Raw genomic sequence first — 18,645 nt, forward strand, 5'->3', positions numbered from 1 at the left:
AGTGCATATTGCTCTCTGTCCATGTCATTTTGGACTTGGATACATGCAAGGCCAACTTTATTGTGTGCATATAAGACATTATTTCAGCCTTGCTTAGATGTATCTTTACTCCACAATTCAATCCAATGTCCACAGCCTTTATTTCTGCAGCTATAATCATTTTAGATGCTTTTGCTGTGGCAGCAAATTTATTGCAGCTTGTGGTTCCTCCTTATTTCCCCTGAAGCTTATTTGATTAAATTTAGCCCTTTTCAATTTAGAAAAGTAGATCACAGATGTATTTCATATTGTTTTGCTTCATCTTTATAAGGAGCAGTGGTGCCACATCTCATCACTCATCAGGCTACAGAGCAACCTAAAAATGCAGATAACCTTAATCTCCCCCTATGCCCATTCCTCCTATACTATATGACCTATCAAACCTAATTATTCATTAAATGTATGGGCCTCTTGAGCATTGACACGGGCGGTGCTCCTGTTAAGTTCAAAGCACTGTGCCCACTCTAAACCTCTAAACCATGTTGAGAAATAGTCCAGTATCGATCATTTATCGCAGGTGGAGGAGCTAAATTATTTTCCAATCCCATTTCATTTGACAGGCTGTGTTTGTCACTCTGGGGTTGGTATTAAATCCCCTATACCCCCCCCCCCAACACACACACACACCCTTTTCATTTAATTTTGCGGTGCCTTATTGTTGCTTTTTCTCCTTTTATGTCTCCGTTATGTCTAATTTAAGTTTCAGACTGTTCAAAATAATTGCACTGAGGCATTGACTTGTTGTTGTAGAAAGCTCAGAATGTACATGCTGTCCTTGCAGCTACTATATTCTCTCCTCTTTGACTGAGAGGAAGGAATGAAAGCCCCCTTTATGTCTGCTAAACCGGATGTGCTAGAGCTCTCCTGCATTTTTATCAGATGGTTTGAAATGTTGAAAGAAATAGCCTGTGCATAAATTTCAAAGGTGTGAGAGGGTCAGTGTGTGTGGATCTGTGTGTCTGTTAAGTACGTGTGTGTGTGTGAGAGAGAGAGAGAGAGAGTGTGTGTGTGTGTCTACAATCAATGTGTGTAGGGGTCTGAATATGTATGTGAAACAGAGTCCTTTTTTCAGCCTGTGCACGTGAGTTATAGACAGCTCTTTTTTCTCACGGAGAGAAACAGACCACCCCTACCCTGCACCCCCTCCCCCCACTTATCTCACTTTTCTTTTGTCTTGTGGAACAGGTCTCTGGATCTAAATGTCACACCACCTGGACGCTGCCCCGGGCGGGGACCAGCAGTGTGTGACGGTGACGGGCGGGTGGCGAGGAGAGGAGAGAAGGAGGCCCCGGACACGGTAGTTCTCAGCTGCGACTTGGCATTAAATTGGCCCAGGCTAGGCCCTGTGCTGTGAAGAGCTGAGACTGTGGAGACCTGCCATGATCTGATATATCAGCATGGATGGAGTCAGAGTCAGCTTCAGTCAGAGGACCTGCTCTTTCTAATGAGACACTCTTTCCTCTTAAAGCTGAGGACTAACCAATTACAGGGGGATTAAGCCTAACCCTACAGCTTCCTGTTCTACCACCCCGTGAAGAAGTGAACTGAGCATTATCAAACTATTTTAGAGGACTTTCGTTTTTGTCGACTCTTTTGGAGGATTTACTTCAACGCCTTCAATCCTTCTCCCTTTTTTATTCATTTTCTTTTGTGTTGCTTTTTGAGGCCGTTCTGTTTTTCCACTATGGAGTTTCAGGCCAGGCTGTGGAATAAAAATTGGGGTTCATTTCTGCGTTTCTGGTTGACGGTCCTCCTGAGCCTCAATGTGCACTTCAGCCGTCCCGTCGCCTCGTGCCCGGAGGAGTGTCGCTGCGACAAAACATTTGTATACTGCAACGAGCGGAGCCTGACGTCAGTACCTCTGGGGGTGACAGAGGGCTACAAGATCCTCTACCTCCACAACAACCAGATCAACAACGCCGGGTTCCCATGGGAACTACACAACGTGGCCTCCGTGGAGACGGTGTATCTCTACGGCAACCAGCTGGATGAGTTCCCTCTCAACCTGCCCAAGAACATCCGGGTGCTCCATCTGCAGGAGAACAATATCCAGACCATCTCCAGGGCTGCCTTGGCCCAGCTTCCCCGCCTAGAGGAGCTCCACCTGGATGATAATTCCATCTCTACGGTGGGGGTGGAGGAAGGGGCGTTCCGGGAGGCCGTCAGCCTCAAGCTGCTCTTCCTCACCAAGAACCACCTGAGCAGTGTCCCCATTGGTCTTCCCGAGGACCTCAAGGAGCTGCGATTGGACGAGAACCGCATCGCCGTCATCGCTGAGGAAGCGTTCCAGAACGTGACGCGGCTCCAACGCCTACTGCTGGATGGGAACTTGTTGACAGACGAGGGCGTGGCCCCGGGGACGTTCCAGGAGCTGTCCACCCTCCGGGAGCTGGCGCTGGCTCGTAACTCTCTGACATTCCCCCCACCCCTCCTGCCGACCCAGTCCCTGGTCAAGCTCAGCCTGCAGGATAATCAGTTGGACCAGATCCCAATGATGGCCTTCTCTGACTTTCAGAGGCTTGAGAGACTGGATATCTCCAACAACCAGTTGCAGACGCTGACACAGGGGGTCTTTGACGGCCTCGTCAGCCTCAGACAGCTCACTGTTCGGAACAACCCGTGGCGCTGCGACTGCACTGTCAAATGGGTGGTGGTGTGGCTCAAGTCGCTGCCAGGCTCCATCAACGTGCGCGGGTTCATGTGCCAGAGCCCCGAGAGTGTGCGTGGCATGGCAATCAGAGAACTCACCCTGGATGCTATCCAGTGCCCAGCTGGGACGGACCTCCAGCCCGACCTCTGGCCTACCCTGCGCTCTACGCCCCTGCACACCCAACTCCCCACCACCACCTCCACCACCCTCATTACCACCTACATGACCACCTCCATCCCCACCTCCACATCCTCCTCCTACCTCACATCGCCCTCCCCTCCCCATCCCCCTGCCCTGCCTCCACATCCCGCTGGACCCCTGCCCCCTTATGAGGATCCCCTACGGCTATCCTTCCACGTGGTCAACGCCTCCTGCATCGAGGTGAGCTGGGCTTCCTACTTCACCGTTACGGCCTACAAGGTGACCTGGGTCAAGATGGGCAAGAGCCTGATGAGCGACGTCAGCCGCGAGAGGACGCTGAGTGGGGACAGGCGGAAGCTAAGCTTGACCAACTTGGAGCCCAAGTCAGTGTACCGGATCTGTGTGTACGTGCTGGACACCCTCAACTCCTACCGCCCAGGCGAGGATACAATATGTTCAGAGGCCAGGACCAAGTCGGCCTCATCCAGCTCCAATAACAACAAGGCCACAGGGTCAGAGCAAGCCCAACAGGACACACACTCCACCCTCCTTTTGGCCGGGGTGATCGGTGGGGCCGTCCTGGTCGTCCTGGTAATGCTGCTGAGCCTGTTTTGTTGGCACATGCACAAGAAGAGCCGCTCAGAGTCGTCCAAGTGGAAATACAACCGGGGCAGGAGAAAAGACGATTACTGCGAGGCAGGGACCAAAAAGGATAACTCTATACTGGAAATGACTGAGACCAGCTTTCAGATAGTCTCGTTGAACAATGAGCAACTTTTGAAAGGGGATTTCAGGATTCAGCCCATCTACACACCCAACGGAGGCATCGGCTTCAGAGACTGCCACCTCAGTGACAATAGCTTAGCCTACTGCAAGAGCAGCAACGTTCCCAGCACCGAGTTCTGCCACACGTGATGCTTCTCACAGGATATTCCCACACCGGTTGTCTGATAGAAAAAACAACAAAGTAATTAAATATACTGTACCATATATATTTCCAAGTTCTGTCTACCATGTAATTTATACTGTGGAAAATAATGTGGAATTCTATCTGCAATCTTTTTTATTCTTAGTAAAAAGGAATACAAATGGTTTTTCTAATCAGCGGGTTTCAAATACAGTAAGTGTTTTTCCTCAAGTATTGTCTGTACATAAGAATTTGTACAATCACGGCACGATGGGTTGGTTCTGACAAATGGTGTCCTCTCTGTAGGGTTTTTTGGTTGTTGGGCGCTATGAGGGCTGGGATTCTTTGCTAACCACAGAAGAAAAAATATGGCCTTTGTGCAGAGCCACCCCCTCACAGAAACACCAGTTAAGATAACACAGTGGTCTGGAAAATACTAACACTGCTGATTAGACTGCAGTGGAAAATAAGCACTGGTGGTATTTTTTTAAAGAATCAAAGTGCACTTCCTAATGCAACAAAGAGTGTAAGCAGCCATTCAAATGAGCTTTTTGTGGAAATCCCATCAGAGGAATGGGCACACTTTTCAACACCCCCTTTTGCCCTCACAAGACTAAGTGAACACGTTTGAATGTAGTAGGGATGGGAAGGAGACTACCTTCACAGGACTAAGTGAACACTTTTCAATGTGGTAGAGAAGGGAGGGAGAATGCCATCACTGTTGGATATAGATTTGCCACCATTGACAGAGGAGGTCGTTCCAGCTGTGGCCACTAGGGGGGCATGTTCTCTCAGTCAGTATAGAGTAGCGAGAGAGGTAGCAGAAGTCTAAGATGTCCCTCACCTCCAGCATCCATGAGTCCATTGCCTCAGCTGCATTACATTACTCATTCTCAAATGGCATTGTTTAGAGTATTAGTGCTTGCGGAGCTACTTATGGAATCATTTCGAATGAACAGTGCTCAGCTCTGTTGTTCAGCGGCTAAATGAAATGGATATTATCATGGGGGAGGTCCATGAGGTTGTGTTGTGTGTCTTGTCTTTGCCGGGTCTACCGTGATGATGAATGTGTAGAAGATACACTCACAGTTATACACTCATCTGCCTTTCTTTTGTCCTTTATTGTTAAGTACTCAAATGAAAATCTGTTAACTGCTTTACAATGTGTTGATAGAAGGGCTTTCCTACAGTAGCATGTGATGTATTTGATTGTTTACATGGGATTGACTATTCTATTGATTCATTGATTGATTGGTTCAAACTACACATTCATCATCAATTCAAAACAATGTTAGCTAAATCTGGAGTCTGGAAAACAATGGTTGTTAGCTGCCCCCATACATGAACCTGTCCTTATCTGATCAGTGCATGGACTCAATTACAAATATTTCGGATGCTGCACAGGGTTAGAGAGAGAGAGAGAGAGAGAGAGAGAGAGAGGCTAGCTGGCTCCCAGTTAGGAATGCCTGGTGCCACTGAGAAGTCTTTGTTATGCACTTCTTACTCAGACTTTATTTGCTTTGACAATATTTTATCTTGAGGGCTGAATTCAAAGGATCCACCCCCCTCTGCCCCGTTCATAATCCTCATCCAAAAAAGGGAGAAAATATGCAGACGTTATTTTCACTTGGCAGTTCGGATCACAAGCTGGAAGAGGGAGGAGAGTGAGAGAGGAAGAAAGAGAGAGGTAGGAGAGAGAGAGAGAGAGAGAGAGAGAGAGAGAGAGAGAGAGAGAGAGAGAGAGAGAGAGAGAGAGCGAGAGAGAGGGGAAGGTCAAATGACAAGAGTTAACCATTCACAGGGCACCAAGTCACTGGCTTATATACACCATAAAACCACTACATTGCATTGGTTTGGCTGGAATTTAAAAATATCAACAGTAAACACCATTTTAAGGGTGGAACTCTCGTTTTGTGCTGAGTTGTTAATGGCTAAATTCTCTGTTGTATTGTCTCTCTTTGAAGAATTACCATGCCAGTGCATATCTGCCGTTAATAATAACTCCTTCAGTAGTTCCAGAAATAGTAAGTAGGGAGCTTATGACGCAATAGACACTATAACGCCATTATTCACATTGATGCTTAAGCTTTCATGCGTGCTTTCATAGGGTTTTGAGTCAAATGTCCATTTATAATGCAGAATTATTATTTTTCGTTAAGAAATGATAGTTGCTCTTCTGTAGTTATCAAAGGGTCTCCACTTTGTCTACCAACTTACACATATCAGCGTATCACCCTGTATTAAAGCCCCACCAGCGTAAGGTCAGTTTGATACACATTGCAAGTTACGTCGAATAAACCCCACTGGCGTAAGCTAACCTAAGGTCAGTTTGATACACATTGCAAGTTACGTCCAATAAACCACACCGGCGTAAGCTAACCTAAGGTCAGTTTGACACTGCTACATGGCAAGTTATGTAAAACATCCCACCGACATTTACTGACCTAAGGTCACACTGCTACATGGCCTTAGTGCTTTAAAAGCTTATGTATCCACTGAACACTTCATCCTACCGGTCTTCTGTCTGACAATAATCCCATACAGCAATGTATCTTTATTTTCATGAGTGATTAGGATTTAAATGTAATGTTAGTCTTTCAGGCCAACCTGTTGCAACACATTTCCCTAAATTAAAGAATGTTCCGAGGAGTGATAGAGGTCCATTTATTGCCTTACCTTTATGCAGTACTGTACGGGCTAACTGCACTTAGTTAGTTTAAGGACTTTTCAGAGAAGAAGCAATGTTTAAACTGTGAGAGAGACAATGACAGTAATTGAATAGTTACTGTATGGAAAGCACATATTTTCATATTGGTGAAAAAACTAAGAATGACAGACAGCAATAGACGCAACACATAACTAATGATAGACTGTTCATTTGTAACGATGCCTTGAATGGTGCTGGGTAATGATACAAAGTGACTGAGAAGCCTTGTTGGTTATTTCCGGCAGGACATTACTCTTAATTCCCTCCCTCGTGAAGAAAGTACACAGATGCAATGGCGTGACCAATGGAATTAGACCGAACACATTAGAGAAAGAGAAAGAAACCTATGTGTATTACTGTTTCAGGCTTTGATAGTAATTTCCTTAAAGCTCATTGATTCTCATTGGAATAATTATGTTAAATCACTGAGAGGTCAATTCAAACAAAGCACCCAAGTGGATAAAATTAAATACATTTTAAGTCGTCTTTGTTCAGTTTGACGGCAAATCCCTCATGTGAAATATACCTTATAGACCAACATAAAAGTCTTCAGCAAACTAGAAGTATTCAGCAAAATATTAATGGGTGTTTGAAGTAATTACATTGTCTGTGTTTTGGTTAATAAACACTTTCCCATAGAGCTGCTGGGTTGAATTAATGGAAATAATGTGAACAACGACAGGCTATTTGTTCATGTATGATTTGACTGAAGAAAGTATGCTGAAAATTAACAATGCATGTCATTTGGTTTCTTTTTGGGGTTCTCGGCTATTATGGCTTTTCATTTAGACATTGAGTTGTTTTGACTTTAACAACATAAACCAATATGCTACTTAGGAACCAAAGTTACATTTCTTTTCTCATTATAAAATATTGTTGTTGTCCCATGTATGTGCCTTGAGGTTAACTTACGATGTAAAGTCCTTGAAACCTTTAAATGTTTTTGCACAAAATGTAAATATAGAAGTTAAGCTTTTTGCAAATAAAAGAGCCATTACGTGATATGTGATTTGATATCATTCATCGTCATTTCAGTCAGAAGATTATAGGCTCACTGAAACATGTAATCTACACTCCCCTCCATATTTATTTGGACAGTGAAGCAATTTTTTTCTGGCTCTATACTCCAGCATTTTGGATTTGAGATTAAATGTTTCAATACGACAGTATTACCTTTTGTTTGAAGGTATTTTCATAAATATCTGTTTAACCTTTTAGAAATGAAAGCACTTTATGTATTTGGACAAATTCACTTATGGTGTATTAAAGTAGTCAACAGTTTAGTGCCATATTCTAGTACGAAATGGCTACATCACGTTAGTGACTACAAACTTGTTGGGTCGCAAAGATCATACCTCCCCAGAAATGCTAACATCCCATGTTATTGGTAATGGTGAGAGGTTAGCATGTTTTGTTCTAACCTCTGTAACTTTCTCACTCATCATTATTCCTGATTCATTCATGATTTTCCTTAATCATGGCATTATCAGGACTAATTTAGTGTTCAGAAAAATCATATTTACAGTACTCCAGTCATAATTCACCAATCAGTTCCTATTGAGCAAAACATTATCCGAAACAACCAAAACAAGATGTAAATGCGTCCAACAACTTTGTAGAGTCACAAGCGTGATGTAGTAATTGTGTGCTATGAATATGGGACCAAATACTAAACTTTTTACTACTTTAATACACTATAAGTGAATTTGTACAAATACTTATGACTTCTTCAAATGGGGTGTCTAGATACATAATGTGCATTCATTTCTAAACAGATATTTATGAAAATACCCTCAAATAAAAGGTGAAATTATGTACTGTCGCCTCATATGAAACATTTGATTTCAAATCCAAAATGCTGGAGTATAGAGTAAAACATTTACAAATCTTCACTGTCCAAATAAATATGGAGAAGAGTGTACTTTATATAGATGTCAATAGATGTACTGGAGAGGTACTTTTCCTTCACTTGCTCCACTTACAATATTACTGACCTTGTTTTCCTGCATGGGGCTGTGTGTGTGTGTGTGTGTGTGTGTGTGTGGACAGTCAAATTACATAATGGAGTACTGTTCTGGGTCAAACACTGGGCTTTTATGCATATCTACAGAGTTATCTACTTATTCTTATTTGACCTTTCCATCCACTTATTCTTACAGTGTGTTACCAATAGTTATCCACTTATTTGTACCTGGTTATCCATCATTAGTAACTCAACACATCACAGGACAACTATACTGCTTAGCTTTCAATTGAATACAGTACTGTTCTACTGTTTAACACGAGCGCATCCCTATTTAAATGATATATTCCCATCCAAAATGTAACATATTTTTCTAAACAGAAATCTAACATTCCTACTCCTTCCCACTTCCCCACACTGACTTTACAAACCCTACCCCACTAACAACACATTAGCCTCATCATAATACACTCTGACAATTAACCCACACTGTGTTTAACCACAGCATGCCAAACGTTATTGCTAATGACTCGGATATCCGTAATGTCACTGAACTAGCAGATAATGTGCTGGCAATGTACACCACGTTCGATAGGGCAAGATCTCATGAAATATAAATCCGGCATTCTGAATCATTAAGGGAACATATGCATTCTCATATTCCTCCCTCAGAAAAATAACACTTTGTTCTGGTCTGTATTACTCCTCATGATTGGTGCCAACATGGTCTCATTAGAATAATGTAAAAAATGATGACATTTAACCATTGTAGTTAGAGTGTCTGTCACCTCAGATGACATATTAGTTATTTTACATTAACGGTAACTCTGGCTGCTCAGAGTTAATCAGTATACATCTATATCTCCCAAGCCCTTAAAATTACTCGTAACAGCAAACTGGAGACAGTTGAACCAGTCAATGGACTCTCATTAAATGTAACATTGATGTCCATTACGCATAGTCAACTGGGATTCCACTTGAGCAGTTTGCCTGCCAAAAGCACTAGTTCTGACTCAATTCGCCTGATTCCATCCTCTTCAATAGGCTTTAATTACAGCTTGCATGGAGGTGAGGCCTTGCCCTCTGTTCCCATTCTGTAAGGTTAATTTGAGTCACAATGGGTCACTGGATTTCTGCCCGTCTGCCTCCACTGAAGAGGGTCATCATCATTAAGTACAGGGAGAGAGCAAATCCACTGAATATCATTGGTTTGGCCTACCGCTCTGGGTGAAATAAAATGAACACACAAATGAGTGGGACATTTTAAAAGTAGGCTACCATTTAATGAGTAAAATGTTTTGGCTCAATGGTTGAAGGGAACATGGAATTGGAAGGAGATTTGGGCAGTTTTTGCAAAAGTTTTACTTTATTTTGTACTAGTTTTCCTAAATATAGGCACTAGTTTTCCTAAAGGCTTGCTTTGCACAAAATAAGATGCTGGTAGATGTCCCCACAAACTTTACCTACATGGCCAAAACATTGGATTCCATTGAAATCCCAAGGATACCTACAGTCGTGGTCAAAAGTTTTGAGAATGACACAAATACTAATTTTCACAAAGTCCGCTGCCTCAGTTTTGATGATGGCAATTTGCATATACTCCAGAATGTCATGAAGAGTGATCAGATTAATTGCAATTAATTGCAAAGTCCCTCTTTGCCATGAAAATGAACTTAATCCCAAAAAAACATTTCCACTGCATTTCAGCCCTGCCACAAAAGGACCAGCTGCCATCATGTCAGTGATTCTCCCGTTAACACAGGTGAGAGTGTTGACGAGGACAAGGCTGGAGATCGCTCTGTCATGCTGATTGAGTTAGAATAACAGAATGGAAGCTTCAAAAGGAGGGTGGTGCTTGAAATCATTGTTCTTCCTCTGTTAACCATGGTTACCTGCAAGGAAACACGTGCCGTCATCATTGCTTTGCACAAGAAGGGCTTCACAGGCAAGGATATTGCTGCTAGTAAGATTGCACCTAAATCAACCATTTATCAGATCATCAAGAACTTCAAGGAGAGAGGTTCAATTGTTGTGAAGAAGGCGTCAGGGCACCCAAGAAAGTCCAGCAAGCGCTAGGACCGTCTCCTAAAGTTGATTCAGCTGCAGGATTGGGGCACCTCCAGTGCAGAGCTTGCTCAGGAATGGCAGCAGGAAGGTGTGAGTGCATCTGCACGCACAGTGAGGCGAAGACTTTTGGAGGATGGCCTGGTGTCAAGAAGGGCAGCGAGGAAGCCACTTCTCTCCAGGAAAAACATCAGGGACAGACTGATATTTTGCAAAAGGTACAGGGATTGGACTGCTCTCTAATGAATCCTCTTTCCGACTGTTTGGTGCATCCAGAAAAAAGCTTGTCCGAAGACAAGGTGAGCGAAACCATCAGTCCTGTGTCATGCCAACAGTAAAGCATCCTGAGACCATTCATGTATGGGATTGCTTCTCAGCCAAGGGAGTGGGCTCACTCACAATTTTTCCTAAGAACACAGCCATGAATAAAGAATGGTACTAACACATCCTTCGAGAGCAACTTCTCCCAACCATCCAAGAACAGTTTGGTGACAAACAATGCCTTTTCCAGCATGATTGTCACGCCCTGGCTCTGGGACTCTGTTATGTTGAGCCAGGGTGTGTTGTTTCATGTGTTTGTGTTCTAGGTTCTGTATCTAGCTCATGTGTTTCTGTGTTGGCTGGGGTGGTTCTCAATCAGAGGCAACGAGTGTCAGCTGTTGCTTGTTGTCTCTGATTGGGGACCATACTTAGGCAGCCTGTTTTCCACAGTGTTTTGTGGGATCTTGTTCCGTGTATGGTTTGTGTCTGTTACCTAGGACTTCACGTATCGTTTTGTTTCGTGTGTTAAAAATAATAAAAGTATGTTCACTCATCACGCTGCGCATTGGTCCACTTAATCCAACGATCGTGACAGAAGATCCCACCATAACTGGACCAAGCAGCGTGTCCAGGAGCCAACGCCAGAGGTGAATCTAATGGATATCCACCTCGACTGGGTCAAGCAGCGTGTCCAGGAGCCAACACCAGAGGTAACTCTAGCGGATATCCACCTCGACTGGGTCAAGCAGCGTGTCCAGGAGTCAACGCCAGAGGTAACTCTAGCGGATATCCACCTCGACTGGGTCAAGCCGCGTGAGGAGGAGAGAGGTTGGACTTGGGAGCAGAGGATGGAGAGTCTGGCGAGAGCCATGGAGGCCATATCCACGGGGGGAGAGACAAACCCGCCAAAAAATTAGGGGGGGGCTCAAACCGTGGACGACGGGGCTGCTGGAGGCAGATAAGGGGCGAGTTAGTGGACGAGGAGAGAAGGCCACCGGGTTACGGGAGCCATTGGCGAGTAGAGGGAAGGAGAATGTAGAGGCACGGCGAGAGGTACTGAGGTGTGTTGCCAGTCCGGTCCGGCCCGTTCCTGATCCCCGGGTAAGGCCAGTGGTGTGTGTTCCCAGTGCGGTCCGGCCTGTTCCTGTCCCTCGCACCAAGCCTATGGTTCGCGTCGCCAGCCTGGCCCGGCCTGTTCCTACTCCCCGCACCAAGCCAATGGTGCGCGTCGCCAGACCGGCCCGGCCTGTTCCTGCTCCCCGCACCAAGCCAATGGTGCGCATCGTCAGCCCGGTCCGGCCCGTTCCTGCTCCCTGCACCAAGCCAATGGTGCGCATCGCCAGCCCGGCCCGGCCTGTTCCTGCTCCCCGCACCAAGCCAATGGTGCACGTCGCCAGCCCGACCCGGCCTGTTCCTGCTCCCTGCACCAAGCCTGTGGTGCACATCGTCAGCCCGGTCCGGCCCGTTCCTGCTCCCCGCACCAAGCCAGGGGTGCGCGTCGTCAGCCTGGTCCGGCCCGTTCCTGCTCCCCGCACCAAGCCTGTGGTGCGCTTCGTCAGCCCGGTTCGGCCCGTCCCTGCTCCCCGCACCAACCCTGTGGTGCGCGTCGTCAGCCCGGTCCGGCTCGTTCCTGCTCCCCGCACCAAGCCTGTGGTGCGCGTCGTCAGTCCGGTCCGGCTCGTTCCTGCTCCCCGCACCAAGCCTGTGGTGCGCGTCGTCAGTCCGGTCCGGCTCGTTCCTGCTCCCCGCACCAAGCCTGTGGTGCGCGTCGTCAGTCCGGCACAGCCCGTGCCGGGGTCACCGGTGCCTGGTCAGGTACCGGTCAGCTGCTCCACATCGGAACCTAAGCATTCCGCTCCACCGATGTCCAGTCCAGCTCCAGCCAGCGGGGCCAGACCGGACCAGGGGCGCTACGGAGGGTGGTGGTCAAGCCCGGAGCCGGAACCGCCTCCGAGGAGGAATGCCCACCCGGCCCTACCCTGTTCGGTTTATGTTTGGCGCGGTCGCAGTCCGCGCCTTTGGGGGGGGGGTACTGTCACGCTCTGGCTCTGGAACTCTGTTATGTTGAGCCAGGGTGTGTTGTTTCATTGTGTTTGTGTTCTAGGTTCTGTATCTAGCTCATGTGTTTCTGTGTTGGCCGGGGTGGTTCTCAATCAGAGGCAACGAGTGTCAGCTCTTGCTTGTTGTCTCTGATTGGGAACCATACTTAGGCAGCCTGTTTTCCACAGTGTTTTGTGGGATCTTGTTCCGTGTATGGTTTGTGTCTGTTACCTAGGACTTCACGTATCGTTTTGTTTCGTGTGGTAAAAATAATAAAAGTATGTTCACTCATCACGCTGCGCATTGGTCCACTTCCTCCAACGATCGTGACAATGATGGAGCACCTTTCCATAAGGCAAAAGTGATAACTAAGTGGCTCAGGCAACAAAACATCAACATTTTGGGTCCATGGCCAGGAAACTCCCCAGACCTTAATCCCATTGAGAACTTGTGGTCAATCCTCAAGAGGCGGGTGGACAAACAAAAACCCACAAATTCTGACAAACTCCAAGCATTGATTATGCAGGAATGGGCTGCCATCAGTCAGGATGTGGCCCAGAAGTGAATTGACAGCATGTCAGGGTGGATTGCAGAGGTCTTGAAAAAGAAGGGTCAACACTGCAAATATTGACTCTTTGCATAAACTTAATGTAATTGTCAATAAAAGCCTTTGACACATATGGAATGCTTGTAATTATACTTCAGTATACCATAGTAACATCTGACAAAAATATCTCATAACACTGAAGCAGCGAACTTTGTTGAGACCAATACTTTTGTCATTCTCAAAACTTTTGACCACGACTGTATTTCTGAAGTACAATAAATGTTTAAGAACAAATGTACCTATCTTTATACTACCTAATGCTTTGAGATGCGAGGAAATATCCACCCAACTACAAATTACCTATCTAGAGATTACGGGTACAAGTATACAAGTGTTTACTGTTCCTTCTAAGGTTTCTGGAACTGGATTGAAAATATGAGCAATGTAACCCAATGGAGATTACCGACTAATATACCCTATTTACCAAAAAGGAACAATAGTGTGAAAACATGACAGGTTTACAGCCGCCGAAGAGACTTGCTTTCACAACCCAGTAAGAATCTCTTCCCTACTTTTCCAAACACACCCGTCCACAAAATACATTCTGTTTTGCCTCTCAGAACTTCTACAAGCAGAAGCGTCCCAGCTACTCCCGGACCTAATTGGCAACAAAATGTTTTTCTGAATAAAATAACCGTCTAAAATCTGCTCCAGCAGTAGTTCCCCAGAGACCCAGCTATGGCAGTGCTGAGGCTGTCAACATCTCATGGATGTCTCTCCAGTCCCTATACTCCCAATAACAACCACAGGCTCCACATTCCCCATCTCATGAATGACCGTCTTTACCCCACTAAAACCAACACTTTTACTATAATGTTTTTGGTTGAGGTACAAAATTTAGAATTGTCCCAATAGAATTTAAAAGTGGATTAGAAGAGATCATTAAAAAGCACTGGCCTAAATTCATGTTATGCTTGTCTTGAACTAGATCAAACCTCACTATTCTGTATGTCTGAAAGTCCCTGAGTTATGTATATTTCCGGTGCTGCTAAAATAGGTCTCAAGTATGTTAATTACCTCTGTGCTAAATAATTGAATAACACAGTTGGTAAACAATTAGCATATTCCATTCATTCAATTGATTAATCTATAACCCGTTTAGCATCAGTTTGCATTCTGACATCAGAATAGTATCAATGTCATCTACACATTTCTTCTTAATGCAAAATGTATCTTTCCATCTCAGGTGCTGGATTACAAGAATGTAATTGTTATTTGGCAATTACCTGCTAGAGCTTATTATGATCAGTTAATAAGCACTCTGTACTTGGACAGATCACAAGGACATGTATTATTTAACTATATGGAACAGAATAATGATTAAAATGCATTGATATAATAGAATGGAATAAGGGAATAAATAGAATCCAATAATAGAATAAGAGGATGATTGGAGAGTTTTGTGTAAATGTTCCGTTTTACTGTCGTACAGTACGTATCCTTGGTTGAGGGAGAGAAAAAAACATTCATGTCAACTGCCTCTTGAGTTTTCAGTAGTATACACTACTGAAATGCAACAGCAGAAGATGCTCATTTCGGGAAAGGTTAATGCATGCACCACCAAAATGAAGCACAATGGAAATCAGGGAATTCAAAATGCCCAAATTGCCTCTGCAACAAACACATTTACATTTCAGGCTGCAATTTGTTGCTTGTAATGAAAAAGTCATGGACTGCTAAATGTGAACCAAACATTTAAATAAATAATTAAAACACCACCTGCCAGGATAAACTTAGATCAAATTCCCTGACAGAGTACTAGATTAAACTTTTAACTGTCCTTTTCTCCTGGACAGCATGGAGCATGGTAGGAACTCCATATGCGCTGGGCTGCAGGGTCAAGGGGGGGTCACAATTCCAGGTGGGACAGAGCAGCTGTGACCTTGAGTGCGACGCTCTGTCTGGGAAAACCCGTAATGTAGGAAGACGTTGATGATTAGTAAGAAGCGAAACGCCTCTCATCGCTTTCAAATCAAATCAAATGTAATTTGTCACATACATGTGTTTAGCAGATGTTATTGTGGGTGTAGCAAAATGCTTGTAAAAAGTTTCTATACTATACTGTACTTTTCAGCATTATTACAGAGAAAGAACAAACTTCTAGAAACACCATGGAAATGAATTGGCGTTACAGTACCTTCAGTCAGCCCTCAAAATGTGCAGCTCCTGTCGGACGTTTTCTGCAACAGACTAAATTAATCCCTCATGGCTTTGAAACTGTCCATCTCCCCCTTGTAAAACTACCTTTTCTCTCATTTGATTTTTCACAAGAAAACATTACTTAGAGATGTTCAAACTACAGACCAACAACCAGTCAAAAACAATCTCGATCTAAATTGGAGCCCCTGACGATTGCACTGTACTGAGAAGACTAGGAAATACGATGTAGCTACCATGTATTGATGTATCTATCCCTTAAAAGAATATGAAGGACATTTGCATTAAAGGAGATGAATGTTGCATTAGAGCAGTGCGGAATGGCTTTGAATTAAACATACACGTTTAACAAGCTGTTAACATCTCTCTCTCTCTCTCTCTCTCTCTCTCTCTCTCTCTCTCTCTCTCTCTCTCTCTCTCTCTCTCTCTCTCTCTCTCTGTATGTCTCTCTCTCTATATATACACTACCATTCAAAAGTTTGGGGTCACTTAGAAAGTCCTTGTTTTCAAAAGAAAAGCAATTTTTTTTGTCCATTAAAATAACATAAAATTGATCAGAAATACAGTGTAGACATTGTTAATGTTGGAAATGGCTATTGTAGCTGGAAATGGCTGATTTTTTATTGGAATATCTACATAGGCGTACAGAGGCCCATTATCAGTAACCATCAGTCCTGCGTTCCAATGGCACGTTATGTTTGCTAATCCAAGTTTATAATTTTAAAAGGCTAATTGATCATTAGAAAACCCTTTTACAATTATGTTAGCACTGCTGAAAACTGTTGTCCTGATTAAAGAAGCAATAAAACTGGCCTTCTTAAAACTAGTTGAGTATCTGGAGCATCAGCAATTGTGGGTTTGATTACAGGCTCAAAATGGCCAGAAACAAATAACTTTCTTCTGAAACTCGTCAGTCTATTCTTGTTCTGAGAAATGTAGGCTATTCCATGCGAGAAATTGCCAAGAAATTGAAGATCTCGTACAACACTGTGTACTACTCCCTTCACAGAACAGCGCAAACTGTCTCTAATCAGAATAGAAAGAGGAGTGGGAGGCCCCGGTGCACAACTGAGCAAGAGGACAATTACATTAGAGTGTCTAGTTTGAGAAACAGACGCCTCACAGGTCTTCAACTGGCAGCTTCATTAAATAGCACCCGCAAAACACCAGTCTCAATGTCAACAGTGAAGAGGCGACTCCGGGATGCAGACCTTTTAGGCAGAGTTACAAAGAAAAAGCCATATCTCAGACAGCCCATCTTTTCTTTTTATTGGCCAGTCTGAGATATGGCTTTTTCTTTGCAACTCTGCCTAAAAGGTCTGCATCCCGGACTGATGGTTGCTAAAAATCAGCCGTTTCCAGCTACAATAGCCATTTACAACATTAGCAATGTCTACACTGTATTTCTGATCAATTTGATGTTATTTTAATGGACAGAAAAATTGCTTTTCTTTCGAAAACAAGGACATTTCTAAGTGACAAACTTTTGAACGGTAGCGTATATGTCTCTCGCTCTCTCTCTCTGTATTTCTCTCTCTCTATTTCTCTCTCACTGTTAGCTCTAGAAGTAGCTGAGACAAAAACCAGCCTAGTGTGAACACTATCCCACGAGAAAACTACAAGAACTCGGGGTGGAAAGGTGGCATTAGATCACAGCGAAAAAGAGTCCACTCCTCCTCATACAAAACCCAGACTCTTGTCTCACAGCTGGGGAAAACCCATGGTCTCATGGCTGCTTAAGTGTAACGACATGCACACTCGTTGGTAGACTTCTGGTCCAGAGTGCACATTGCATGTTAATGAGTTGGAACATGGACAGCGGAGCAAGATGCTCAAACTGCCAATTAAGCATACGCTGCATACACTACTCGTGTTTCAGATAGGACCATCTGATAGCGATTCAGCTTGGCGCACGGATCTTACTCCCTCCATGAGACGTGGAGACGCTCCAATGGTGAGTCATTAACCACAGACATCCCTTGAAACCACTTAAGAAAAAAAGAGGCCTACTGATTGGATGCCACTCACTCAAAACCGCTCTCTCTCTCGTTTCTCTCTTTTGCTCTCTCTGTTCTTTCACTCTCTCTCTTCTCTCTCTCATTCATCCAGCCCCCTTCCCTCTCTGTACTGTTAGCACTTTTACACAGTGCTTATCTTAGATTTAGTGACAAAAAAATGTATATTTCTCCCATCACTGTTTGCTTTAAGTCTGTAACCCATATTTGAAGAGTTTCATATGATTGTGATAGAATTGATTCAGAATAAATGTTAATTAAATGTTAATGTTAGTTTTGGCTTGTGTCAAACATCAGGTTTAAAAAATGCCCTGAGGTCTTGGCAAATCAAGAGACTGTATATGGCTAACTAAAATATACATGGGTCATATGTTCCACTGTGCTTCTACAGTATACCTACTTTCTCAACAGTGGTATGACTACCTCTCAGACCGAGGTTGTTTACCTTGACCATAAGGCCAGTGAACCAACATTCATACCCTATAGAGGCTCTGTGTCATACAAGCTCCGACTAGGACCTCATATCACTCCCTGCGTTGTTAAAAGTTGATTTTCTCCCCGATATGCACACAGTAAAATTGATAGTGACAACTCAATTTTCCACATTCCAGGCCCCCGCACGGAGCGGCGTCCCCTCAGTCCAAACCGCACACATCTGCAGATAACCAACCGGCCGCCTTGCCTTGTACGGAGAGAGAGGAGAAAGTTGGTGCCAAAAGCAGTTTGTTCGGCATCCCTTTAACCTTGGCATGATGACCTGTGAGGCAGTTTAATTTAATCAGTCTCCCCCTCGCTCGGCTAGGAGAATGAGAGAGGCAGAGTGAGAGAGGCAGAGAGTTCTAGGCCGGGAGTGTGCGGCAGTACAGCAGTAGGCTACAGCACACCTCGCTGTCTCTGTAACAGAGACAAGGTTAGCAATTGAACAGATTTCCAGGGACCCTCCGACTCCTCCTCCGCCTCTTATCCACACAATGGGCTGACAGACAGAGGAATTAGCCCCACGTCAGGCATCTCCATCAAACAGGCCCATCGTTAATTATGTCATCAATCACGGCCTGCATGACATGTTGGAGACTTTGGGCATCGTGCCACAT

At 44.4% G+C, this 18,645-nt stretch overlaps 1 protein-coding gene across 4 annotated transcripts in view; it reads left to right on the forward strand.

The window, feature by feature from the left end:
- The window catches only part of LOC121552195 (leucine-rich repeat transmembrane protein FLRT2), a 41,301-nt gene extending 33,855 nt beyond the window's left edge, over window positions 1–7,446 (forward strand). For all 4 annotated transcript variants that reach the window (XM_041864922.2, XM_041864921.2, XM_041864920.2 and 1 more), the window contains exon 2: window positions 1,225–7,446. In XM_041864922.2, coding sequence (XP_041720856.1) covers window positions 1,724–3,745 — 2,022 coding nt within the window. In that variant the 5' untranslated portion in view covers window positions 1,225–1,723 and the 3' untranslated portion in view covers window positions 3,746–7,446. The remainder of the gene's footprint in view (window positions 1–1,224) is intronic.
- The last annotated feature ends 11,199 nt before the right edge of the window (window positions 7,447–18,645 follow it).

This window comes from Coregonus clupeaformis, chromosome 36, assembly GCF_020615455.1.
Source record: "Coregonus clupeaformis isolate EN_2021a chromosome 36, ASM2061545v1, whole genome shotgun sequence".
NCBI lineage: Eukaryota > Metazoa > Chordata > Actinopteri > Salmoniformes > Salmonidae > Coregonus > Coregonus clupeaformis.